Below are 27,375 nucleotides of genomic sequence, written 5' to 3' on the forward strand. Positions count from 1 at the left end.
TTAAGTCAAACGATGATTTTAATGATCACACACGTGGCAGATGGACACTGTATGCAGACAGCCTCAGATCTCAAAATGGTGGAGCATTGATCAAACTCTTATAGCCTCTAGTGGCCCCCACCTTATCATAAAAGCCTAAACATTCACATGCTTTCTCTCACACGGCGCCTAAGCTACGACCTTGGCTCCCCGTTTATCTGCTCCTGCTGAGATGGGGCAGAAAACTCCAGCATGTTCTGTTCTCTTCTAATCAGACAAATAAGGCGATGACTTTCTGCAAACAGTATTTCTTATAACATCATAAAACAATATCATTCATCCACAATAAATCAGCAGTCTAATGTAATGCAAATCAGTTTAACTAACGCAATAGTTATCAGCTTCTTCTAATTCAGGAGAATAATGCAAACTAAAACTACATAATAATTCACAATCTTTAATTAGGGGTATAACATGGCATAAAATAATATTATAATCTAACAATCACTAACAAATATAAAAATATAGTCCAAACAGGTAAGGTGTAATTGTATTATCAGCCATAGTGCTTGGTCTGTTTGTCCGATGTAAATCAATTGCAGTTAGAGGCTACATTAATTTCCCCTCTGTAAGCACTTATTGAAATTATCTGAGCATTACAAGTACATATTTGCTTACTCTGTATGCTCAAATGTGACCCGTTATAGCCAACAGAAAAAAAGCGGAGGCCCGAAAAACAGGTGGGGGTCCTCCACCACCACCACTCACAGAGGCTGAGCAGTTGGCTTCCACATTTGTGATAATGTTGGCAGCATCACATATGATCTTCACAGTGCAGAGAACACAAATTAGCATCCATTACTATAATGAAATAATTTGTTAGTTTGAAATGCTACAGGGAACTATGTACCTGTACATTAATGCTGTGGAAAGACTTCCTGTTCACATAGTCTCCTTCATTTACTGAAGGAGCAATGACTGGAATGTGAGTGCCATCTATACAGCCAATCACGCCTGGGAACCGTGAGAATAAATGTAAAATTTAAGTAGTAGTTCAAATATCACCACATCATGAATTAAGTTTCGTTCATCCTGATACCTGCAATTTTGTGGAATCCCTCTTTGATAAATCTTGTGGGTCTATGACCGGGGAACACCACAAACGAGTACAGGAGACGTTTCAGTGCAACTGTAACATTCCTGACTGCCCGACAGACGGTAGCCTTGGAAACGTGCTCAGCGTCACCAATATTATACAGAAAGCTCCCGTTTGCAAAAAACCGAAGTGCAATACAAATAATATGTACAGAACTGAGAGAATGTCCGCGATGTGTCACATGAGCAATATTAGGCCTGAGGATGTTATTCAAATAAATTATAGATTGTGCTGAAAAACGGTAACGTTCACACAGGAGATCATCAGGAAATGATAAAATGTCCGAACGCGCTCTAATCACTCTCTCCCGGCGGAGAGCTCTGCGGAGAATTTGGGCTTCAACATCTACTGGCTCTTCAAGGAAGGAGCATGCCATGTCTGACACTTCCTACAGTCAGGTTTCTGACAAAGAGGCGGAGAAGGTCAGGGTTAGTTGAAGTAAACCTGCTAGGGGCAGTGGCGTGTCCAGCGGGGTGGCCTGGGGGTGCACAGGCCACCCCCCCAACCAGACCGGCCACCCCAGGTGCCACCCCAAAGGCAAAACAATAAAATTCAATCAAATATCAAATGTCCGATTATGTTTTCACGGTGAAGCTCAGATATCCGAGTGTAAGTGAATGCAGCATCGGCTTCTGTGCTATGTGCATCACGTTAGCAAAGGTAGGAGAGCCAAGCACGAAAGACGGCACTGCAGGAAACAATTTTTTGGTGAAAGAAAATGAGGACAGAATAAATGTCCCGGTAAGTAATATTAAGTTTGCTGAGTTTAGTAAACTTCGGTGAAATTAGAATACCAAGGAAAAAATAACACTTAAAGAATTATTGCAGCCATGGAATATATCAGACAGTATGCTACTGAGGGCAGCTAACATAAGAGTTATGAGTTATAAGATATAATCTAAGTCGTAACATTGCTGTATGGAGTTGCAGGTTAACATAACTGGACTGGCCATCGGGCATACCGGGCATATGCCCGGTGACTTATTTTTTATTTATTTTTGTAAGGGCATGAACAATGAGAGGTGGTGGATTGGCCAGATGCAGGTCGATGTGTAAAAATAACTCAGGTGTTTGGTGGTGGCTATGGCGGGGCTTCCACAGAGGCCAGCAGGTGGATGAGGGAAGGGGAGGCAGGAGAAGAGACCCGAGGCAGCCGCCGGTCCTAGTGTCAGGTGAACTGAACTTCAGGTAAGAAGTTATGACCTGCAGTCTATCTGGGTCAGATATAAACCAAGTTTAGGTGGAGTTTATTTTCGTTGTGCTGACTTTTTACCGTCAGTTGCAATAACTCATACTGCGTTCTAGCCAGCTTGACGGAGTTTTTATACAGCTGGGTGGGTGCTATGATGTTACTGATAGTGAACTTTATTTTATTCATAAGGTTAGTTAGTAGAGTTGCCAACGGCTCCTTAAAAAATGGAATGGTCCCTCAATCAGAGAAAATATTACACGTTTCGTATTGAGCTGAGAAGAGACGCAGTTTGTCCCGAACTTTAGCTAGAATGGAAAAAGACACAAAGCTGGAGTTATTCTGTGTTTACGCTGCACAGCTGTCTCTTCTTCTCTCATTCTCCCCCCTCCCTCTCCTGTTTCTACTTCAATCATGAAACTGATCAATGATCAGCTGATCGGCTTTTCTCTCTTGTTTATTTATCGCCCACTTTGCACCAGAAAGAGAAAACCAGCGGATGTCGCGCTAAACAACAGCAGCACGTTTAAGCTTGATCAGCTGTTGTTAGAATTTATTTAATATTAATTTTTAATATCAGCTGATGTTTGCTGGAGCCACAGCTGTAAAGCTGCTGGTCATGATGTCAGTTTGGATATGTGGTGAGAGGGAAACATGAAGATGAAACCAGGAGATGTCCTTACTGAATCATCAGAGCTGTGATGGAGAAACAGGTTTACCTTTTAGGTGACATGAATGAGTTGAAGGGAAGTTATGAACTGTTTCTGAGAGAAAAATAACACCAGGATCCTTTTCTAAGTAGCTGACAGCTGGTAACTGTGCAGGGGCGGGTCTAGCAAAGTGTTGCCAGGGGGGCAGGTAGGGCATTAACAGGGAGAGGTGGGGCACAAAGAAATACTTTTCTTTCTTATTCTCATTTAAAATATCTAGCTTTTATTAAATAATTATCTAAATCTTACAACCAAAGTTTTTATCTGACATAAATGTATAGAAATCATACATATACCAACAAGACGGTGTACATATGGAAAAGATATATATAAATTTTATAAAGTTTGTAAATGTCTTGTGTGAAACTTGTATGAAAAGCATACAAGAGTAAAAACAGATATAAGATCCCTTGAAAGATTATATAATGAATCTTGTATGTTTTGGATACTTACTAAAACAATATATGAAAGTAATGAGAAAGTGGCCACTTTCATGAGTTAAGTCATATAAGTTTTTACCATTTCTTTTCCATATGGGACTGTCACAACAGCATTTGTTTTCATTCAAAGTCTTTATGGCTTTACTACCTGGTGGGCCGGTCTGTAGTCAAAATGCCAGATTTTCTGTCCCAGTCCAGCCCTGCAGGTTAATACTGGCAGTGTCACCATGCCAGCTGACTGTATTTCATCATCAGCCAGTGTTGTTCTTGATCAATATTACCAAAGTTTACCATAAGGCAGCATAGAAAGTATTTACTTGCTTTCAGGTTTTATTCAAATGTTAGTCTTTTCATTTGTTTCCCCACTTTTTTCCTGTTTCAAAATCAAACACCAGTTTGTGAGAAGATTATCTTCTTTTTTTAATAGGCAGATAAAGTTTTGCATTGGAATGGCTAATTTGTCAATTGTTTGTTACAAATGTTCGTATTTTAATCTTCAAAAATGTTTTTGCCCAAAACATATGTGCACTATATGTCAGTAAAAATACTATGCAAATATTGCTGTCCTTGACTGCTGAATAAACACTGACTGATTGTATCTCTTGTACTTTATCAACACAGTATCTAAAAACTTTGCACCGTAGTGGTTAAAATCTCATTCTAATAAGAGTTAAAAGCGCATTCGGTTATTAGGTTTATAGGATTATTGAATTATGGTTAACGGTTGGTAGAATTTTTTTTAAACATTATCTGCCAATTACATCTGCCACCCTTCTCCAAATCTGTGCCCCTACCTGGCCCCCCCAACAAAAATTTTCTAGACACGCCACTGGCTAGGGGGCAGGTTAGCTTCACGGAGTGTGTCGTCATAGTAACTCACTCAGAATGAATTTAAACTCGCTTTGTGAAACCGGAAACCCAGAGTTTTCGTTCACTCAGGGTATACTTACTCAGAGTTTGCACTAAACCGGCTTCCTGAAATAGGGCCCAGGACGGATTGTAGGGTAGCAAACATCGTCGGAAAACATGTTTTCAACACTGCAGGTTACCTGGTGTGTAATGTTCTTATTCCTCTATGAATAAAACATCAAGAATTGCTCCTGGTGCTAGCTTCAGCTAGCTGTTTATTATTCTTTCTACCACGATCACTTCTTCTATTCTGTATATCTTATTGATTCCAGAGCGCCCCTTGTGGGTAGCTTCAACAATAGCAACTATCATTACATGGTGTAATGCTTTTCAGCTAAAAAGAAACATGATCTGACTCCTACCTAACTATATAAAGAGTAACTGAAGGTTAAATGCAGCCAACATGTCCTGTTTTCAGCCAGGCACTTACACCTCCGCTCAGCTGCGTCTCAGCCACCATCGCTCTGACAGCCAGGATGCTAGAGCCAGAGAGGCGAGCTGGAACAAACCATTTTGGGAGGGGGGGAGGTTATCTATACTTTTGTTGCTAAAGTGTTACGTCTCAACCAAGTACTGTATGCTTGTTATATTTTTAGTAGTGTGTAACACAAACAGCAAATATTGTCAAAAAAGTAAGAAATCTTTGCGGGTGATTTGATTCATTTTGGGGGTGCTGAATGAGACGCAGACCTTCACAATAAAACAGGAAACAAGAGATCCCTCTAGGTCGCAGACTAGACACAGAACTAAATACAAATACAGGCCATTTACCACTATAAATACATTTTACTTACTAACTATAAAAGAACAAACTGAGAAAATATTCAACTACTACTAGAGAATTATCTTGATTTTTTATAACAAGTTGAACAAATAAAAACACTTTTTCACCATGTCAGTGGCTGCTGGTTTGTTTCCAAACACAAACATCCTGCACTGAAGGTCAGACACTGAATGATGTGCCAGCTGTTATCAGGCTGAGGTTGTGGTTTAATCTTTATTTTCATGTCAATTCAATAACCAAACCACAACAAAATAAAATTTCTGTCCCACGCCTTCATCCTGTACATCAATGATATATGTAAAAAATCTGAGATTTTACAGTTTACACTTTATTTGTGGATGATATAATATTTTCTGTACTGGAGAGAATTTACAGCAGCTTTTGGGAATTGTCATAAGTACTGCATAGGTACAGAATTGCCTATGAAAAAAAATGTTGACACCAGTTGACATGATAGTCAGTCACATTAAAATGTAAATAAAAAGTAGAAAAATAATCCTAAAAATGGTAAATGGCCTGTATTTGTATAGCGCTTTAGTACTCCCTAAGGCTTTACACATTCAGTCATCCACACATTCACACACAGGTGATGGCAAGCTACAATGTAGCCACAGCTGCCCTGGGGCGCACTGACAGAGTTCCTAAAAGCAGATGGCACCACATCACATTTACTGTCACTCATCTGAGAAAGAAAGTGTAACAACACTCAAAAGTATATGAAACACACAAGTTACAACTGAGCAAGATTTCAATTTTAGATAAAGAAGCAAAAATACAATTTAATGTTGTAACTTTGATGTTCACCTTCATTCTAACCTCATAAGAGGAAAAGGAAGAGAAAATGTATCACATTTGACATTAACACCATCCTCCCTCATGGTTTACATATGGCCACTAGAGGGAAATGTTGTGCTTTAAACACTAACATGGTTACAAACAGATCATCAGTGTTCTGTCATTTCTCCCACTGTGACCCAAAAATCAGGGTCAGTAGGCCATGTTGTTGTACATGTTGTATTATGTATTAGAAACACATGTGCAGGACAGAGAAGAGAGGATGCACAGGTGATCCTTTCCAGAAGCTTCTTTAATGTATCAAAGAGGTGTGACACACAGGTACAGCATACAACCTTGGAGGGAGAAAGGAAGACTCTTTAAACAGCGTGTCAAACTGTCTGTCTTTCAAGGTCTGTAACTTTGGTTCATACTGTCAATTTAAAGTGAGCATAAAATCAAATGTGAAGAACACTGTAACACTTTGTTTCCTTCACTCCTCTCCTTACATCTCCAGTTAGTGGTTCCCGAACCTTTTTTTTTCTTGGCCCCCTTTATTTTACAAGAAAAAATGCCTCTCTGTGCTAAATGGGTTTAAAAACATAAAAAACTGTAGGATACTGTTTGTCATTGATTTGAACCGGGGGAACAAATCGTGGCAGGATCAGCCTGATATTATTTGTATCCCACTGTAACTTTACTGTATAAAGAGCTAACATCTCCAAAATGTCAGGAGTAGTTAGTCATTACAACAAGTGTTTGTGAACTAAAAATCAAGAATGTGGGATACTGTTTGTCTGTGATTTGGATAGCCCAGCATGTGCTCCCGACGAAGGGAAAACCAATTCTACAGGGGAGACCTACCTTGGCACTTGTGCAGGTGATCCAGGAGAGACAAACAACTGCTGTCTAAGCGAAAACCTGTAGTGATCCTGTATGTGTCAGAAGTATCAGAACATTTGAGACATTTTTTTCTAAACACTTTGTTTCTGTGGGTTTTAACCCCAAAACATGCTGCACCAAAAATTGGTCTTTTTGTCTCTGTCACAGCTGAATTACAGATGTAAGTCCACACAGACTCCAGCCAGCCTAGTGTCTCCTTCACACACACTGAAACAATATGAAAATGGTTTTGTTAGTAACATGTAAAGCAGAGTTGTTTATTCGTCTTTATCTCAGAGACAGTTTAGTTTCTAACAATTAAATGTTACAAGAAACACGAAAAAAACAACAAACATCAAAGTGGAGCAGAGTGACACTGTTACAGCAGAGATACAGGTTCTGTAGTTCTGCTGATCTGACTCTTATTTTGTCATAAAATGTTTTTGTTATTTTCAGTGAATAACAGAATCTGAGTTTCAAACTTGACTCAATGGGATTTAAATAAAGTTTCCAGTAAAGCTGAAAATGACAGATGATGGTAACAGATCTTGCCGACCCTCCAAATGCGCAACACCAAAAAGAGATGATTAAAAGTGTTTCTATACGCTGCTGTTCTTTAACCAGCTCCATGGAATAAAATCAAGTCCTGATAACTGAATTTATTATTCAGAATATACAAGAGAAGGACTTTATTAGACTCTGAGTGACCCCACCCAGTCTCTACACACGGGGAAACTGAACCAGTATGAAAGAAACTCTGCTGCAAACTGTTTGTCTCACAGGAATCGCCCAAGCAGAAGCTTGTAAAACGTTGCTTATGTAATCAGCCTAGAACCAGACTTGTAGTCAAGACCGCCTAATCCGAGACCAAGACAAGACCAAGACCAAGTTGAGATGAGACTGAGACCAAGACCGAGACAATGCTGCTATGTTTACGGGTGTCAAGTATATTTATGTGTTTTTGCTTTCGCACAGCCCTCCTCACCGCTGTTTACTGTGTCACTCACTTACTGAGAGGACAGACAGATGCTCCACTTGACTGTCGCGTCTCTCACCATCTCGGTTTTTCACATAATGATATTATCCTATATCCTCGCATGTGATTGGCCACAATATGGTGGGATTGGAGCCCAACTGAGCCACTGTATGAGAGCTGAGCATCAAAAGGAAATTAAGTGAGGGTAGAAATGACTGAAAGATTATTAGGCTCTGTTTTGAGTTTTGTTCAAAAAAGAATGACTTCATATAGGAAAAAATAAATATCACCTTAAACTAGTTTTTAATTAAGCAGCAAGGCAGAACAAAGTCGGGCTGTATCAAGACACAGTGACTAAACTCCAATTCAACCAGACCCAGAACTGATCCGGAATTAAAATAGGACTACACCAGTTCAAAATCAGGACTACTTAGAACTTAACCAAAACCCAACCAGAATCAAAACTAGATGATAGTAGCACTAAAAATCATCATAGACCTGCACTACACTTATTTTTTAATTATACCAAAGTCCACTATTTAGATTGAGAAAAGTTTATATAATTATTTAGCCTTGTTGTGCAAACAAGCCTGCAGAACTTAATAAATATAGAATTTGAAAAGTAACAAATGGTATCTAAAAAGAAACACTAGGTACTGGATACATGTTCTGATGAGTTTTGGCAAACAACCATTTGACTAACATGTGTGTCTCACCTGCTCTTGTTCCATCTCTGTTCTTTCCTCATTCTCCATCTCCCTCTCTGCTCCTCTCTCTCCCTCTTTGTGCTGACAATCAAGCCAAACACCAACATCATCAAATATACAGTTGAAACCAGATATTTACACACTCTTCAGATAAAAACACAAACATTGTAACATCAAATCAGACTAAATGTTTATTTTTTTAGATTGATAAAAAACATTTGTTAACTTTTGTATTTTGTATTCAAAATTGAGCCACACTTATGGAGCTCCACAATCCTTTTCCTGGTGTTTTGGTTGACATCTCTTGATTTTCCCATGTCACAGAAACAGGCTCTGTGTTTTGCCTTATATGCATCCACAGGTGTGCCACCAATTTACTCACGTGGACTCTACTAACCTATCAGAAGCTTCTTCAGCTCAGAATGGAATCGTCTGGAGTTTTCTTATTAATTAACAATAAACTTAGTGTACATGTACTCCTAAATTTGATGAAAGTGATTAAAATAGACCGCTCCCTCTTTTTATTTTGACATTTAACTAATTCAAAAGATATTTCAACATTTATTTATCTAAAACAAAACAGGTTTACTCTAAATTCATGTTTAACAGTGAATTTTTTTTAAAATGTTTTCTCCATAAAGTATATGTAAACATCAGTATATTCACTGGTTTATAAAACATCAGTATATTCACTGGTTTATAAAACATCAGTATATTCACTGGTTTCAACTGTGAATATACTGCTGTGTATTGAAATTCCTCTTGTTTTGCATAGACTGAACAACATACAAAGCATAATATATAAAATAACATCTACCTGAGTTTTTTCTTTGAAAGAAGCTCCTTATGTCCATTTTTGTGTACATCAGTACACCATTGAAACCGATTTAGAGTTTGTTTAGCCGTGGAAATGTAAGCTAAGACTCTAAAAAATCAGCATTGTCGTTCGTCTTTTTATTTATCCATTTGTTGATTCACTTGAAGAGCAAGTAACGCAACCAAGTGATCAGTTTGATATCAATCTTTTGTGATACACCGTCATACGAATTCGTCAATACGAATGATTTGCTTTGGTACCTGGTCAAACTTAAGCTCTCCTCTGTAAACTCGCAGGCAGCAACTTCTCTCCCCTCACTCACATGTGTAAGTGCTGTTCTCAGTCGGCCCAAAATTCTGACTCTGCAGGAAATCCTTCTACCCTCTCCAATCTTAGAAGAGGTTTACAAGTTTGTGGACAAGGCTCAGCGGGCCCAACACTCTAAAGGAAAAGAAAGACAACGCAGAAAATTTCACACCTTGCTTTCAAAAACACATACTCCTCGTTCTGAACCTACACAACTCAGAGAAGAAAACACACCTGAAGACAGTCAGGAGAAATGGGTAAAGAACTTTTCAGACCGGAGTCTCACTGAACCTGAAAAGAGAGTTTTAGCCAAAGCAAGGGGGTAAATTTGGCATGGACGGAAGGGACATGTCCCCACCAATAATTTGATCTCTTTGAGTAAAGAAATCAAACCTGATAGAAGGAAAAAAATGATCTGTCAGCGTCTCATTCACCCAGCGGTGCAGAAACAGTTAAATTACGTTCTCTACTGGAGTCCTACCTCATGTGACAAATATGGCCTATGTGATTGGCTGTGCCTTTCAGGGAGCTCTGTTTAGCTTTAGCAGCGGCAAGCCTGCGCTGCGAGGACCTGCGAGGAGGAGAGGAGGATGGCAGCAAAAAGGAAGAACCTGGATATAAGAAAGTATTTTTCAAAGAAACCTGTAAGCAGAGATGGGCAGTAACGCGTTACTTGTAACGCGTTACTGTAATCTGATTACTTTTTTCAAGTAACGAGTAAAGTAAGGGATTACTATTGCAAAATCGGTAATTAGATTACCGTTACTTTCCCGTAGGAACGCTGCGTTACTGCGTCACTAAAACCGTGATTTTTTTGCGAGAATGTCTCATGACAGTGACGTAAGCAAGTGCGACGTTGGTGACAGCAGCTGTGTGCAGATCAACAATGGATAATATATCGAGTGCGGGAGAGAGTATGAGCGTGCAGCGTTTAAAGTGTGGAAGTACTGACCTTACTTTGAGTTTGATTCCATAAAAAGTGACAAAAACATTAGCGTCCATCGTGCGTGGGAAGAAAACGTCTTTTTACAGCGAAAAAAACCCCTAAACTTCCGAGCAAGCACCGAGTAGCTACGACGTGATGGGAAACTCACAGAGACACTCGCGCGGATTCTTCAACTGACCGCAGCACACCTACACCAGGGTAACCCTCCGCCTACCCTGCTCCTGCTTTACAGGTGAAAATAGAGCAAAAGGACCGCTGAGTCTTTGACTTTATTTATTTTCTGCTGTGTTTTACTTGCATCTGTTTGAAAGAGTGAGTGAAAACACAAAAAATATTTTATTTTATGTGCTGGAATGTGTAGAAAATAGGTTTAAATGTTAAACTAATTTATTCAAGTCAGAGAATGTTGCATATAATTAAATGTTTTGCTTGATGCATAAAGTTAAAAGATTAAAACTGATAAAACAAGTTAAAAAAAGAGACTTTTCCATTTGATTACATTTTGTATGATGGATTATGTAGAAAAAGTAGAATTGGGCTGAAAGATCTATCACTTTATCACCTCTTCAGGTTGTAAATCGTGTTTTTAAAAAGTAACTAAGTAACTAAGTAATTAATTACTTTTGAAAATAAGTAATCAGTAAAGTAACGGGATTACTTTTTGGGGGAGTAATCAGTAATTAGTTACTGATTACTTTTTTCAAGTAACTTGACCAACACTGCCTGTAAGTCACTTAAAGTCAAGTTCACTCATAAGATGTGTCCGTCATAATAACGTTACAGGCTATGCTAGGCCTTGGCCCACATCAGTCTAAAAGTGTATGTAACCATGAATAACGTATTTTGGACTAACTAACTGCACAACAGGCAGCACTATTAGTTATCTCAGTCTCAGAGTAGCATTTCTAATTTTGATTGAAACTTTCAGAGAAAACGGCTGCTTTGAGCAAGCCAGGATATTAGTTTACAGAGGCTGTACCATGTACACCAGGTGAGACTGGACAATATAGATGTATGCCAGCAGTTTATCTCAGTTAACGAGAGGAGAAGGCATGTGTTTGGCTCCTTCACATAGTGAACATACAGTTGTTGTGTCCATGTCTGTTGCTGTAACAGTAGTTCATGTTTAGAATAAAAAAATGCCAGCTCACTGATTTGATAGTGTGTCTTAAATGTTGCATAATTTTGCTGAGAGATCTTTTACTTTGTGGTAATCTTAGATGAGTAGTTTTATTGACAAAAACCACCAGATCATTCAGTTTTCCATTAGTGCTAATGTATAAGACATGTTTGTGCACTATAACTGAAGTAATACTTATTTTCCACCCTGATTTACGAATAAATTCTTTACAAATCCTACCATGTGGATTCATGGATTTATTTTTCACATTCTGTCTCTCACAGTTGAAGTGTACCTCTGGTGCAAATTACTGACCTCTGTCATCATTTTAGGTGGGGGAACATGCACAATCGGTGGCTGACTAAATACTTTTTTGCCCCACTGTATATTTCTCCTTTTATCACGAAGCCAAGGAAAAAATAGAAGAAAATAAAAGAAAAAGGGCAGGGTTTGGTGGTTGAATTATCCGTCCCCACCAATGCCAAAACTAAATCTACGACCTTGAGCCAAAGGACTCAATTTTGCCATTTCTCCACAACAGTTGCCCATAGTGGATGTCATCAGAGCCACAGAAACCACCATATGGATTAATAAATTATCACAGACAGAAGCAGAGCAAATCAGGATGAATGTCTCAGCCACTCTCTCAAGTGCCAAAGTCCCTCCGTCCAACCTCACAATACAGGAAAAGAAGGCCGTCACTTCCCCGAGCAAAGACCACATCATCACTATTTTACCAGCTGATAAGGGAGGATGCACCGTGGTCCTAAACACTACAATTACCACACAAAGATCACTACTCTCCTCAGTGACAACAATACCTATGGAGCCTTAAACCGAGACCCCACAAGCAGCTACAAAAAGAAAGTTATAGCTTGCCTCTACCTTGAAAAGGACAAAATGATTGACCGCCTTACATATCACCGCCTTTATCCAGGGGATGCTATTAACCCCGATTCTTTTGTCCCCATGATAGAACAGAGGACCTACGATCCGTTGATTCATTGATTACTTTTAAAAAACAGCTAAAAACTTACCTTTTTAAAATTGCTTTTTGTTAACTTTGTTTGTTTTTTGTCTTTTAATCTGTTATATCTGTAAAGCACTTTGTGATGTCTATCTAGAAATGTGCTATATAAATAAAATTTTACTTTACTTACTAGAGAAATCAGACTCATAGCGTGTTAAAACATTTATATTTCTTTTTATTTAATCATCTTCCGGAAGACAGAGACCCCTGCACAGCCCAAACACCAGTTGCAGGATCTCTAACATTAGAATCATAAACTGTGTTATTTTGGTACTTTATACGTCACAGTTTCGATACAAACATTGTTTATATGGCAAAGTTTCTCTATTCTGTCTGGCTTCCTGTATTTATTAATATGCTGTACAGCTCTACACTTCCTGTTTGCAGTCTGGCTGAGCACTTAGTTTATGAGTCAAAAGTGGCCTTGCTTTACAAACCTTCATGATTAAAGTGAATAAAACAATATAATGAGAAAATAAGGATACTAAGGATAATAATTACATGACAATGCGATACCCTGCATTTACGGACTTCCTAAAATCCACAAGGAAGGTGTCCAACTCAGACCTATAGTCAGCAGCATAAACTCTGCCACTTCAAATCTCCCATTTTTAAGTAAGATCATTGAAAAAGCAGTTTCTCAACAGCTCAGTTACTTCTTAAAACAGAATAATTGCTACAATGCCTTCCAGTCAGGTTTTAGACAGAACCACAGCACTGAAACTGCTCTGACCAAAGTGTTTAATGACATATGTCTGAATACAGACAGTGGAAAAATGTCAGTCTTAGTTTTACTGGATCTCAGTGCAGCATTTGATACAGTTGACCACAACATATTACTCAAACGACTGGAGAACTGGACAGGTCTTTCAGGAACTGTACTAAACTGGTTCAAAACATACTTAGAAAACAGGAAATACTTTGTATCAATAGGTAACTTCACATCTGAGCAGACAAGTATCACATGTGGAGTTCCCCAAGGTTCCATCTTGGGACCCCTTCTGTTTAACATTTACATGCTCTCACTGGCACAGATTATAAAGAACAACAAAATAAACTACCACAGCTATGCAGATGACACACACATATATATCACAATGTCATCAGGAGACAGAGGCCCTGTACAGGCTCTTGGTAAATGCATTGAGGAAATTAATGACTGGTTGTGCCACAATTTTCTCCAGCTAAACAAAAACAAAACTGAGGTAATAGTCTTTGGCACCAAAGAAAAACGATTACAGGTCACCAGAGAACTTCAATCTATACACCTAAAAACCACAAACCAGGCGAGAAATTTGGGTGTAATGATGGATGCAGACCTAAACTTAGAAAAACACGTTAAGACAATAACAAAGTCAGCTTACTATCACCTCAAGAATATATCAAGGATAAAAGATCTGATGTCTCACCAGGACCTGGAAAAACTAGTCCATGCATTCATCTTTAGTAGGCTTGATTACTTGTATGGTGTCTCTACTGTGTGGATTTGCTTATTCTTGTTCTTTAAGCTCATGTGCAGTGGTGACGGATGACCCACACTGGTCACAGATGTGCTTTTTGAACACACTGTGGAATAGTTCATGTATTTTTAATGCACTTGGTGTGTGGAAACCTCTCCCACATTCTTTGCAGTAGTTCATTTTGTCTCCAGTGTGTCTACGTTGATGTGGTTTTAGGTCCCGTTGATGATTGGAGGTTTTTCCACAAAAGTAACAGAGAAACGTTTTCCCACCACCACAGTGACAATAGGGTTGAGAACTGGATCCATCTGTGTTGCTCTGCTTCTAAACAATGACAGCGTAAGTGATCTCTACCAATGTCCAATTACGTTTTACTGTTTACATTAAAACACTCAGCATACCGAGTGAAAATGATTCTTCATTTTCCAAAACAGTTCATTCAGAATAACTCCATAGGTTTACTGATCAGACTTGTTCCAAACAATCAGGTTAAAATTACAAGATAAAAAATCAATACTTCCTCACAGTAACTGCACTTGTAGAGTTACTTTCTGGTGTGGATCTGTTGATGTTTTTTCAGGTAATGTGGAGATTTAAAAGTCTTCTCACACCGGTCACATTTATAAGGTCTCTCCTCAGTGTGGGTAAACATGTGTATTTGTAATTGTGCATCGGTTGTAAACAGTTTCCCACACTGATCACAGTAGGAAAGATCATTTCCAGTGTGAATGCGTAGGTGAATATTTCGGTACTTTTTTTCACTGAAAGTTTTTCCACAAAAGTCGCAGCTGTACGCCTTAATTCCAGAGTGGGTAACTAGATGCTTCTGTAAGTTTCGACTTTGACCAAAAGCTTTACCACACAAGTCACAGCTGTAAGGTTTAACTCCACTGTGGATGAGTTGGTGTTTTTTTAAGTCTCCAGCCCGGGTAAAAGACTTTCCACACAACTCACAGCTGTAAGGTTTAAATCCACTGTGGATGAGTTGGTGTTTTTTTAAGTCTCCAGCCCAGGCAAAAGACTTTCCACACAACTCACAGCTGTAAGGTTTAAATCCACTGTGGATGAGTTGGTGTTTTTCTAAGTCTCTGGCCCAGGTAAAAGATTTTCCACACATGTCACAGCTGTAAGGTTTAACTCCACTGTGGATGACTTGGTGTTTTTTTAAGCCTTCAGCCCGGGTAAAAGACTTTCCACACAAGTCACAGCTGTAAGATTTAACTCCACTGTGGATGACTTGGTGTTTTTTTAAGCCTTCAGCCCGGGTAAAAGACTTTCCGCAAAAGTCGCAGCTGTAAGATTTAACTCCACTGTGGACGACATGGTGTTTTTTTAAATCACCAGCCTGGGTAAAAGACTTTCCACACAAGTCACAGCTGTAAGATTTAACTCCACTGTGGATGAGTTGGTGTGTTTTTAAGTTTCTTTCCCGGGTAAACCACTTTCCACACAAGTCGCAGCTGTAAGGTTTAACTCCACTGTGGATGAGTTGGTGACTTTTTAAGGATCCAGCCTGGGTAAAAGACTTTCCACACAAGTCGCAGCTGTAAGGTTTAACTCCACTGTGGATGAGTTGGTGTCTTTTTATGGATCCAGCCTGGGTAAAAGACTTTCCACACAACTCACAGCTGTAAGATTTAACCCCACTGTGGATGATTCTGTGGTTTTTTAAGTCTACAGCCTGGGTAAAAGACTTTCCACAAAACTCACAGCTGAACGCTTTAACTCCACTGTGGATAAGTTGGTGTATTTTTAAGCCTCGAGCCCGGGTAAAAGACTTTCCACACAACTCACAGCTGTAAGGTTTAAATCCACTGTGGATGATTCTGTGGATTTTTAAGTTTCCAGCCTGCAGAAAAGATTTTCCACACAAGTCACAGCTGTAAGGTTTAAATCCACTGTGGATGCCTTGGTGTGTTTTTAAGTTTTGAGCCAGAGTAAAAGACTTTCCACACAAGTCACAGTTGTAAGGTTTAAATCCACTGTGGATGATTCTGTGTTTTTTTAAGTGTGCAGCCTGCACAAAAGATTTTCCACACAAGTCACAGCTGTAAGGTTTAACTCCACTGTGGATGACTTGGTGAGTTTTTAAGCTTCCAGCCTGGGTAAAAGACTTTCCACACAAGTCACAGCTGTAAGGTTTAACTCCACTGTGGATGACTTGGTGAGTTTTTAAGCTTCCAGCCTGGGTAAAAGACCTTCCACACTCATCACAGCTGTAGGTTTTCTCTCCCTTTCTTCTGTGAGGTTTGTCGGCCTCCTGAGAGCGCTGACTTCTTGCTCCATGTTGGTCCTGCAGTGAAAGAGATACAAACAGAGGCAGTGAGTGAAATGCAGTCCTGGGGCCCGTTCTTCGCACGTCACTTACTACATCCAAGATCAAATGACACATCCAAGACCAAATCATCGCGCTAACTCTGAGCTCGCTAATCCGGTTCTCCGAACACACCTGCTGTTGACGATTAGTACAGCTGGATGGCTGGCACAGCTGCCCTGGGGCAGACTGACAGAAGCCAGGCTGCCATATCGCGCCATCGGCCCCTCTGGCCAACACCAGTAGGCGGTAGGGTAGATTTATCATATCACACTATATTACCCAATATTATATTACATTATATTATATTATAATATGTTATATTATATCCCCTTTCACATTAGAGCCACAACAGGACCCACTAGAACATAGGAACAAGTAAAAGTGAAATATAAGAATATTCTACAGAATGGTAATATTTATCACTTATATTGCTTTTCGTCTCTTGGAAAGAGACCCTGAAATAATCTGTTTGTTTGTTCATAACAGCAACCAAGAAAAGGGCAGAGCAAAAAAAGACAGGTGGTGGTCCTGCACCCCCTCGTCAACAAGTTGGTTAAGTAAATAATACCCTCACGGGAATATCGATATCTCTCTATGAGCACACTGTCGCGCTGAGCTAAAGGATCCTGTCTATCCCGCAATATACGCTGAATTCTGAGGACTCTCCTCATCAATCTTGCACCTTCCGCAATGGGTTGCTCGCGTAAACGAACAGGACATGGCTGCGACAGACTTCCCAAATCCACCTTGGCTTTTATAGCAGTGGTCTCTCATCTTGATTACACGAAGTAATTTGCAATTACTACTCTGAAATATGAATTACATCTGTAATAATCACATACATGTAATAGAATGTTAATAGTACATTTCCCTTTTTTAGGAAATGACCTGTATGTATCTGTGTGACATCAATAAAAGGATCAAGTGCTGCATTATCTTTAGTTACATTGATGTTATTTATTTATGGTGAAACAGTGGTGGAATATCGCTGTTGCTTTCGTATACATGAAGCGGACATACTTGCGTGGCCGCGATCTAATCCTGTTTACATAAAGTAAACCTGCTCCCGAGCAGGTTTACGCTTACGGCTCTGTTGCTATGACAGCAAGTCCCGGATGAGCTTCGGGGAACCGAACTATCCAAGCTCACGCGAAATCGTCAACAATCAAATCCAGCTAACTTACTTAGCGAGGTATGAAGAACGGGCCCCTGGAACAAACTGAAACTCCCTCCATTGGTGGAATCAAACATGTCAACAAACACCTTGTTTGTGTGTTACCATCACCTTCTGGTGATGGTGTCACATTACAATGATGTGGCACAATGAGAGGTACAATTAAAATGACATTAGGAAATATTGATCAGCAGAGAAAATCTTTTATGTCATAAAAATTTTTTGAGTTCAACTGATGATATTGTTGTTTCAATGTGTGTAGATAAAATATGATCTTTGTATTTTCTTGTGACTTCTGTGGTTTCTGATTTTGAATGTAAATTTGGTATATATGGAGGAGCCCAGGATGGAAGCTCTTAACAGAAAACTCTAATACTTTTCTCACCTTTTGTGTTGAAGACATTGTTTCCACTGTAGTGGCTGAGCTGAGTCCAAATGGCTGAAATTGTTCCTCTCCTGCACCACCAGACTCGTCTCCTGTTAATCAGCAAAAAAAGAAGTATATATATACACACACACATGTACATACACATATACACACACATATATACACACATATACATATATATACATATACATACATATACATACTAGGGGTGCAACGATATTCGTATCGATATTGAACCGTTCGATATAGTGCTTTCGGTTCGGTACGCATATGTATCGAACAATACAACATTTGTAATTTATTTTATCAATTTTCCTTCTAACGATGCTGTCTGTGTTGAGCGCTCAGTGAATCTGTGTTCGACTACTCCGCCTAGGCTGCACTGTCCAGCGCAGATCCACTGAGCGCTCAACACAGACAGCATAGTCAGAAGGAAGAGCGCAGGGCAAGCTAGCGAGACAGAAGTTAAGCTCTCCTTTTAACATGGACCTCCACCACTCTCATTCAGATCTGGCGTTTGGAATTATTTTGGTTTTCATGTGACGTATGACCCTGAAGGTAAGCGAGTCATGGACTAAAGTAAAACAGTATGTTGGATGTGCCGTGCAATGCTCAATTACATTGGTGTGAACTAGTGTGTTAGCGCAGTTAGCTCGTTAACGTGTTGGCCGTCTAGCCCCATGCACGGGGCGATCGGCGGTAGCTCGTTAACGGAGATTTGCCGTGTTGTGGCGTTAAGGTCATTTCAACGAGATTAACCTGAAAGCACTAGTGGGAACACAACGAATATGACTGCACATTTACGCAGACATCATCCTAGTGCAAAGACAAGTGGAAGCAGACAAAAAAAAGCAAGCATGCTACTAACTTTAGCCGAGTCATTTAGACAGCTGTTAGCACATGATTCTCCTTATGCTGCTGAGAATATAGCCCAGAAAAAGCGGATAGTATAGCTTTTATTTTGGAAAGAGACATTTCTCTGTAATAAACTCTCTTTTCCAAAGATGAGTGATTCCTCAATCAGATACAGGGCTCGCAATATCGCTAGCCCGACATCCCGGGGCTATCTCTGCCCTGCCTGTCGGGCTATTGTAGGAAGGAAAAATATATGTCAATGCTTTTGCATTCTTTCAGAAATGTAGCTGGGTAATTATGTCATTGGCATCGGTGAGCCACTGTCAATATGTGACATATTGAAATCGTGTTTGAATTTGCGCTTGTTTTTTGCTTTCACTTTGCAATCGCGCGAACTGTGTATAGAGAGCGACAGCACTGATCTGTGAGTGATGATAATTTGTGCACCAATTCCTCTGACATCGTCTTATTAATTGTTAGCTTACTATGCAAACATGACAAGTGAAATCTCCCTTGTATATATGTATATATGTATATACATACATACATACATACATACATACATACATACATACATATATATATATATATATATATATATATACATACACACACACACACACACACACACATATATACATACACACACATATATACATACACACACACACACACACATTAGGGGTGCAACGATACACAAAATTCATAGTTCGGTTTGATACTTTGGTGTCAGGGTTCGATGTTTTTTCGATACAAAAAAAAAAATGTTTGTGCTTTTTTAATTTGTCATTTATTAAAATTATAAATATATATTTTAAACTCAAAAGTACAGTTTTTAAATTTAATGTTGCTGAAACAATAAAGTAATAAAAAAAATAAATCTGATTGAGAAATCCCTCATCTTTGGAAAAGAGAGTTTATTACAGAGAAATGGCTCTTTCCAAAATAAAAGCTATACGCTTCTTCTGGGCTATATTCTCAGCAGCATATTAAACATATCAGGTCCCCATAAGGAGAATCATGTGCTAACGGCTGTCTAAATGACTCGGGTAAAGTTTGTAGCATGCGTGCTTGTTGTTTTTGTCTGCTTTCACTTGTCTTTGCACTAGGATGATGTCGGCGTCAATGTGCAGTCATATTCGTTGTGTTCCCACTAGTGCTGTCAGCATAAATCTGAAATGACGTTAACGCCACAACAAGGCAAATCTCCGTTAACGAGCTACCGCGGATCGCCCCGTGCGTGGGGCTGGACGGCAAACACGTTAACGAGCAAACTGCACTAACACACTAGCTCCCACCCATGTAATTGAGCATTGCGTGGCAGATCCGACATACTGTTTTACTTTTGTCCATGACGCGCATACCTTCAGAGTCATATGTCACATGAAGACCAAAATAGTTCCAACGTCCAGATCTGAATGAGGGTGGGGAAGGTTCAATTTGCTATGTTGCAACCAATGACTGTATAAAAGATGGACGACGCGACACCGCCTCCTCCCATTGTGCAAAAATGAAGCCAAAATATCCCGTTTGTGGAGGCTGCCATCTTGCAAATTTGGAGCCAGAGTCTGCGCAGTAATGACTTGAGGTGGAGCGACTGTGTAACACTCCCGCCCACACACCCGCTGGACATGACCACAAACACGCCCCCCTACACTTTTTACGTAGCACCTGTGGCTCGAGTTTTTTGCTGGTTTACCGCGACTGACGACTCGTTTAATTAAGGTAAATACAACCATGTCACTGTTATAAGAAAAGACACACAGCTTAACATCTTATAGTTCTAAAATCGCTCTGTTGTTAATTCGTTTGCTAGATTAGCCACTAGCATACGCACTGTGTTGGAGGCTTGTTGCTAGCTAGTTAGCGATGCTACACACCTGTTACTCTAATAGTCTGTGTTATTGAAGGATCAGCACTCCTTAGTTTTTTTAACCATTTTTAGACAGCGATGAGATCATCTGCACACTCTACAGAGGCCCAGAGTTACTGTTAATATCAAAAATATAATGCCGTCCTTTGAGATTTTAACATTTAAGACTGAGTGTAATCGATCTGAAACTGTTTAAATCTCTAGTCTACAGCCTGGTAACATGGAAACTTTAAAAACAGCAGCCGAAGGTTTCAGTAGTGTAGTCTAATGTGTTTTTTTTTCATTTAATAATAATCCGTATTATGTATAACAGCTACATTCACCCTGGAGAGAAACTAGTGAGGGAGACCATCAGGACCAAGCTGGGTTTCTGGGTCCAGAGGTTTGGAGAAACTTCTTCCCTTTCTTTCATCACAGCTGTCCTGTGCCAGAAGTCCTGTTGACCCACTGAAAGAGGCTTCATTTAAGAAACACCAGGAACACTGAAGCTCATCGCATTGATCAAGCAGGACTCATGATCTTCACCAGCAGCTCCCTCACAGGGAAACCTTGAGAGCTCCTCTGTAGGCCCGCCCCAGAAGATGGATAAACCCAGCGTTTCATGAACACTGTGATGGAGACCTTTGGTTTGTGTAATGTTATAAATACTCAGATACTCCCCAGAGGCTCCGGACTTTTACATAAAGATATTATATTTAGTCCTGTAGAAAGTTATATATTTAAAAATATATGATCCTCTCTGGTTACTCTGGTATGAATAACTCTGCATCACTTTATGGTAAATAACACACTATGTGCAAAAAACTGTTTGTAGCTCAACAAACAAGTGACGACCTTTGACCTTCATCAGGTTTTATTTAATTGTGTTAGAGAAACTCAAACGTGCTCTTCGTGCAGCTGAGTACATCAAGCGTTTAAAACGGAAGCTGTGCAGGTCTGAGATCAGCAGCTTTGTGAAACACCAAACTGAGGTCCTGTTAATGCTGATATATAGTGACACAGTTACATGAGTGATTAATCCTTTAGGTTTTTTATCTTTAACTTTATCAATAAAACAGCTGCAGCTTTCACTACAGCACATGTGGTACTTTAACCTTTGTACTGTTTTGATCAGTTCATTTTGCAGTTAACATGTTGGATGATCTGTCTGCTGTCACTGGGTGGTGCTAAGGTCTGAATCTAAGGGCAGCTCCTGTAATCACAAAGACAACAGAACCATCAAACTCAAATATAAATTTTATCCCTCAAAATTGAAATAAAGCTGATTCTTCTGTCCTCACACACTCAGGATCTGAAGTTGTTCTCTTACATTTTTTCCAGTATTACAGTACACTACAGTACTTTAATCCATAGTTCCTGAGTAATGAGGAGCTTCAAGGTACAAGTAGAGCTGGGCGATATGAGATTTTTTCATATCACGATATGTTTTTTTCATTTCAGGCGATAACGATATCTATCACGATATGAGCCAAATAACTATATTTGTAAGATTTAAATGTGCCGTTGCTCACAAGTAAAATGTGAAATAATCAGCAGCTTGTTTTTATTTAAATATTTGTTTCCCATAATAAGTTCAACAGGGTAGATGTACTTAAGGAACATGAGACTTTTTCAGATAAATAAAGGCAAATATTACAAACTACACAAAAGGCAGCCGCTAAAGCGTTTAAGTTTCAAAATAGAACAAACGAAACAGACTACTAAATTGTCAATTCCACTTAGAAACAAAATATTAATTCTAAAAATAAATCTTAGTCAATTTTGTCTGTTCTTCTGTAAAACAAACTAACTTTTGTCAATATCAAATAAACTGAGAACTAAAAGGAAATTCTCAATCTCTCCTTGTTATATAGCTTAGCTTTTCAAACAGTTTTAACAGTTACTTTAGTCTGACAAAAGCCAAATGACGAATTAGCGCTTCCAGTCAGAGACTGAGGCTACGTCCACACGTATTTTTGAAAACGGAGATTTTCCGTTTTCGTTTTAAAAAATAATCCCGTCCACACATAAAGGCAGAAATGAAGGAAAATGCTGCTATGAACATGCCAAAGCAGCAGGTGGCGCTAGATTCCTAACCGTGCAGAAATGTTGGCCAATCAGAAGTCTAGAAGCCTCGGTGGGAAAAAGTAAACAAAGCTGGGGCATAGAAGCAGAACTGAGTCGTATGTGTGGAGGGACAGTAACTGTGTGTATATGTAAGCATTTAAACACTGCAGAGAGTAGAATTAACAGTATTGTAGAAATTCATTTCACCGAAACAATAACGTGGCGCACAGTGTGACGTCAAAAAATGCGCACACCTTTGACGCTGCGTTTTCTCCGTTTTTCTAGTCCACACGTAAATGCAAAAACTGAGTTTTCAAAAATCTTTCAAAAAGTTTTCAGTGACCAAAAACGCTGTTTACGTGTGGACGAAAGGTGCAAACGCATAGAAAAATCTGCGTTTTCAAAAATACCCGGGTACGTGTGGATGTAGCGCATGCACCAGTTTATTGTATTTCCAGACTTGCTTTCGGCACAATTTACAGTGCACGCTACTCTGTTTTTTGTCAGACTTGAAATAGCCGAAATACCTTCACACTACGGAACTTCTATGGCTCTTCCGTTCGACAATCTCTCCGGCATTGGAACCTTCATCTGTTTTCTTTTCGGTAACCTTCGGTCACGCTCGATTGATTTTTCTAGTCGGCACACTCATTTCCTCCATTACCCGGGCGGTACGGTGGCTGGCTGCTTCCCAAACAAACACACATGTGCGGCTTGGCACTTGTGCTGTACGTAACAAGTCACGTGACGTGACGCTGCGGCTGTGATTGGTTCGGCTCTGCGCTACTTAATTTGGATTGGCTGACCTCTTTTTTTTTTTTTTTTTTTTTTTTTTTTTTTAAAGAGGACAAGAGCGGCGAGGTCTATCGCGATAGTTTAATTTTTCTATCGAGAAAAAGTTATATCGCGATACATATCGTTATCGTTCTATCGCCCAGCTCTAGGTACAAGCTTTTTTTTTTTTTTCAAAAAAAGTTACTGTCTTTACAGATGTGGCAAGAAACTGAAAACATGCTGTTGTTTGCACATATTTAATAATCAGCTCGGCACAGGAGCTGAAGCAGGATGCAGCCTGTTGCTTTTACAGTATAATACTTGTAATAAAAGTACAGTAACAGTAATTAGTGACTGAGCAGCCCGGAGCGTTTCTCTTGATTTCTTTAGTCAGGGTAAATTCATTCACCTGCATGGGTTAGCTAAACGAACCCTGACAGCCGAGTCCTCATCTTAGCTAGCTAGGTCTCAGGACCGAGCTAAGGACGGTAGTTACGGATTAGCTTACAAACACGTTTAACTTACCGAAAAAGTGCAGCAGGGCCTCGGGTCCTTCTGTCGGGTAGTCCAGTTTACTGAAGAACACCTCAGGCTGTCAGGTTAAAACACTCGGTCATGTTTTCGTAGCGTAAACGCTGGCCCTCCTCTCAGAGCCTTCGCTCTATCTGCTATTCCCGAACAGAGATACGCAAGTTTCTCCGTGACTGCAGCTGCCAGTCAAAGCTGTAATGATGACGTTTCACCCCAATTTAACATCACTGCGGTAGGAATTAGAATCAGACTTATGGGAGAGGAGACCCCTTGGACATCAATCAGCGTGATGAGAACTATTGAAAACAAAAGAAAGAATCTTTGGAAAAAAATTATCTGAGGAGAATAAATTTATTATAGTCTGACCCCAGTCCCATCCGCTAACATGGAGGAGGCGGGGTTTATGACCTATACTGCAGCCAGACACCAGGGGTCGGTAGAGACATTTTGGCTTCGTTTTTGGGGAGCTGTCGTGTCGTCCCATGTTTTATACAGTCTGTCACTACCCGATCCGTACCGGAAACCCGATCGGTGCCCCGCATGCGCGAAAGGTTTCTACTTCCGGTCGTAGCGTTTTACGATAGTTATGGGTCAGAGTATCTGTTAAGATGTTAAGACTCTCCGATCCTTACTGCGCATGTGTAAAGTCTGACCGTACAAATCGGGTCTACCCGATCCGTACCGCGCATGTGCAGATGTTTTCTTCTTCTTCTGTTCGTTTAATGGCAGTTTACTCCCCAGTGTACGAGGATACCGCCACCTGCTGACCGAGCGAAAAAACCCTATCATAAACTGAATTATCGTCATTACAAACGTGTGTTAAATCTGATTTAGCGATAGTCGAGTGTGTTTATGCTTGTCTGTGAGGAGAGAATTGTTGGAATAGTGATGATGATGTGCGCTATCACTGTCAATTGTCAGTAAACACTTCATCTGGCTGATGAATCTCTACACGTGAGATATTACAAAGTCTGCATTATTAACTCTGTAATTAGGCGCCATTCTTCTTATTTTACGGTGCTGTTGCTCAATCGGGGGACGCTCTCTGTTGAGGAGAAAAGCATGAATTTCTTTGTATACGGATTATCCATTGTTTAAATGTCCCGGGCAGTCGAAAAGAAGGCAGAGCTGTTGAGAAATGCTAGGAGCTAACTGGGCGCTAACCGCATCATTCAAATATATTGAATGTCGCAAAGAGAGGAAGTGACGTAAGATTTGCGCATGCGAGGTACCGATTAGTGATGGGATTTCCGGCTCTTTTTAGAGATCTGGATCTTTCAGTTTGGCTCACTACAAAGAGCCGGGTCTTTCGGCTCCGAACCGGCTCTTCAGGTTGTTTTGTTGCTTTAATTTATTTATTATTAACAATAATATAAAATTATGCACAAAAGGAATTACTAACGTAAAAAAAAGTGGTTTTATTTATATATGTTTATATATAAATATATGCGGTGGCCCCTAGAGACAAAACGCGTACAAACTCCAAAACACATTTCTAGCATGAACTGAACTTCCAAAGCAGAGCTACTAGATCACTTAAATTACACAATTGAAAGCATGAAAGCATATGTGTATTGCTTGTGTATTTATACACAGGCACTCATATATATTCAAATAATTTAAAAACAATGTTCATTTACCTGTTACTACCACACACCAAATCCGGTCGTTGGTACTTGCTGGCTTGTGTAGCCACTAGGTAACAAAAGCTCAACACTGCACCTAGCATCCTGGAGCACTTCTGTTGTCTTTTGTACGTGTTTTGAGTTTTTATGTGCTTCGGAGTTTTTACGTGCTTCGGAGTTTGTACGTGTTTTTACGTGTTTTGGAGTTTGTACGTGCTTCAGAGTTCGTACGTGATTTGAAGTTTGTACGTGCTTTGTCTCTAGGGGCCACCGTAAATATACTTTTATTTATTCACTCCACATAAAATGTAATAAATAAATCATATAATACAAAAATCAACTATTCACATTTCAACTTTTAACTAATTAAATTTTCAGCTTTTTCCTTTTACAAATTTAAAGTAAAACAACACAAAACACTGCAAACCACAACACAATTAAATATAAATTAAAATATGAAAACTAAAAGAACATGCACATTCTCTGTCATATGGACCTGCATGAATAAACTTTCTGAATCCTTTATCATCTGCAACTGAAAATAGTTGTGGATGATTACTATACCTTTCTAATGTGACGTTGTTGTCCCTGGCTCTCTTTCTCTCCCTCTGGCTCTGTTCCTGTGCTGAGTGTAACTACCGCCCCTCCCCCCTCTTCCCAGCGTAAAGCACACAGCTCGCGTGCGGAGTGAAGCGAAAAAAAGTGCTAGAGAGAGGTTGAGAGAAAGGAAAAAAAAAAACCATGTGACGACTCGCGATAAGGAGCCGGCTCGCGTCGTTCACGTCAAAGAGGCGGTTCTAAGAGCCATTTCGTTCACGAACGACCCATCACTAGTACCGATCGGGTTTCCGGTACGGATCGGGTAGTGACACAGTCATTGGTTGCAACAAGCTTAGCTTCTGTCTTGCTAGCGTGTGCTGCGCTCAGTGGATCGACAGTGCAGCATAGGCGGAGTAGTCGAACTCAGATCCACTGAGCTCTCAACAAGACGAGAAGAGACAGACAGCATTGTCAGAAGAAAAGCTGATTACCCTCCCCCTGGCTCTACCCGTGGCTTCATGTCCTGGGGTGGGGGTTGGCTGTTCTCTTGCCCTGCACTCCATTCTTTTGTTCATATTCCAAGATAATTTTTTCTATATGTACTCTTACCCCCTAGCAACCGCCATATTAGAATATTGCAAGCAATCACAAACGCGACAGTCTCTCTAACTTCAATGTATAGTAAGCAATCTATTATTCTCACTAGAGAAAAACTCAACATAAACTAAAACCACATCAAAGTTAGCTCCGTGCTTACCTTTAGATGAGCTCACAAACGAGAGAACTCTGTGATTAAGCTACAATCCAAGAGACAACGGTGGGCAGATCGATGCAGGTATCGATTGAAAAGTAGGTAGTTGTATATGTTCCTGTAAGTTTACTACTTTACTCCCGTTTCACGAAAAAGCAGCTGTCTCTGCTCGACTCCTCTCCTGCACACGCACTTTGCTCCGCCCCCTTTACCCAGCTCTGTAGCGATTTTTTTGCTGTGCGGCCACGTGACTAAGCTGCGCAACGTAATCACGTGGTGCGTTATTTCAAAATTAGCGCTCCTATGGGATCAGAAC

At 39.9% G+C, this 27,375-nt stretch overlaps 1 protein-coding gene across 1 annotated transcript; it reads right to left on the bottom strand.

Annotated features, from left to right (window-relative positions):
- LOC146578581 (uncharacterized) lies at nt 1–27,375 on the bottom strand. The gene is made up of 3 exons (XM_085268666.1): nt 27,066–27,375; nt 18,062–18,153; nt 1–16,478 (listed from the first exon to the last, which is right to left on the bottom strand). The coding sequence occupies exons 2-3, from the start codon at nt 18,077–18,079 to the stop codon at nt 14,730–14,732; spliced, it is 1,767 nt and encodes a 588-aa protein (XP_085124792.1). The 5' UTR covers nt 18,080–18,153; nt 27,066–27,375; the 3' UTR covers nt 1–14,729.

The sequence above is a fragment of the Mchenga conophoros genome, linkage group LG3 (assembly GCF_057382185.1).
Source record: "Mchenga conophoros isolate Kocher_MC1m ecotype Shallow Benthic linkage group LG3, M_conophoros_male_GT1.1, whole genome shotgun sequence".
Taxonomy (NCBI): Eukaryota; Metazoa; Chordata; class Actinopteri; order Cichliformes; family Cichlidae; genus Mchenga; species Mchenga conophoros.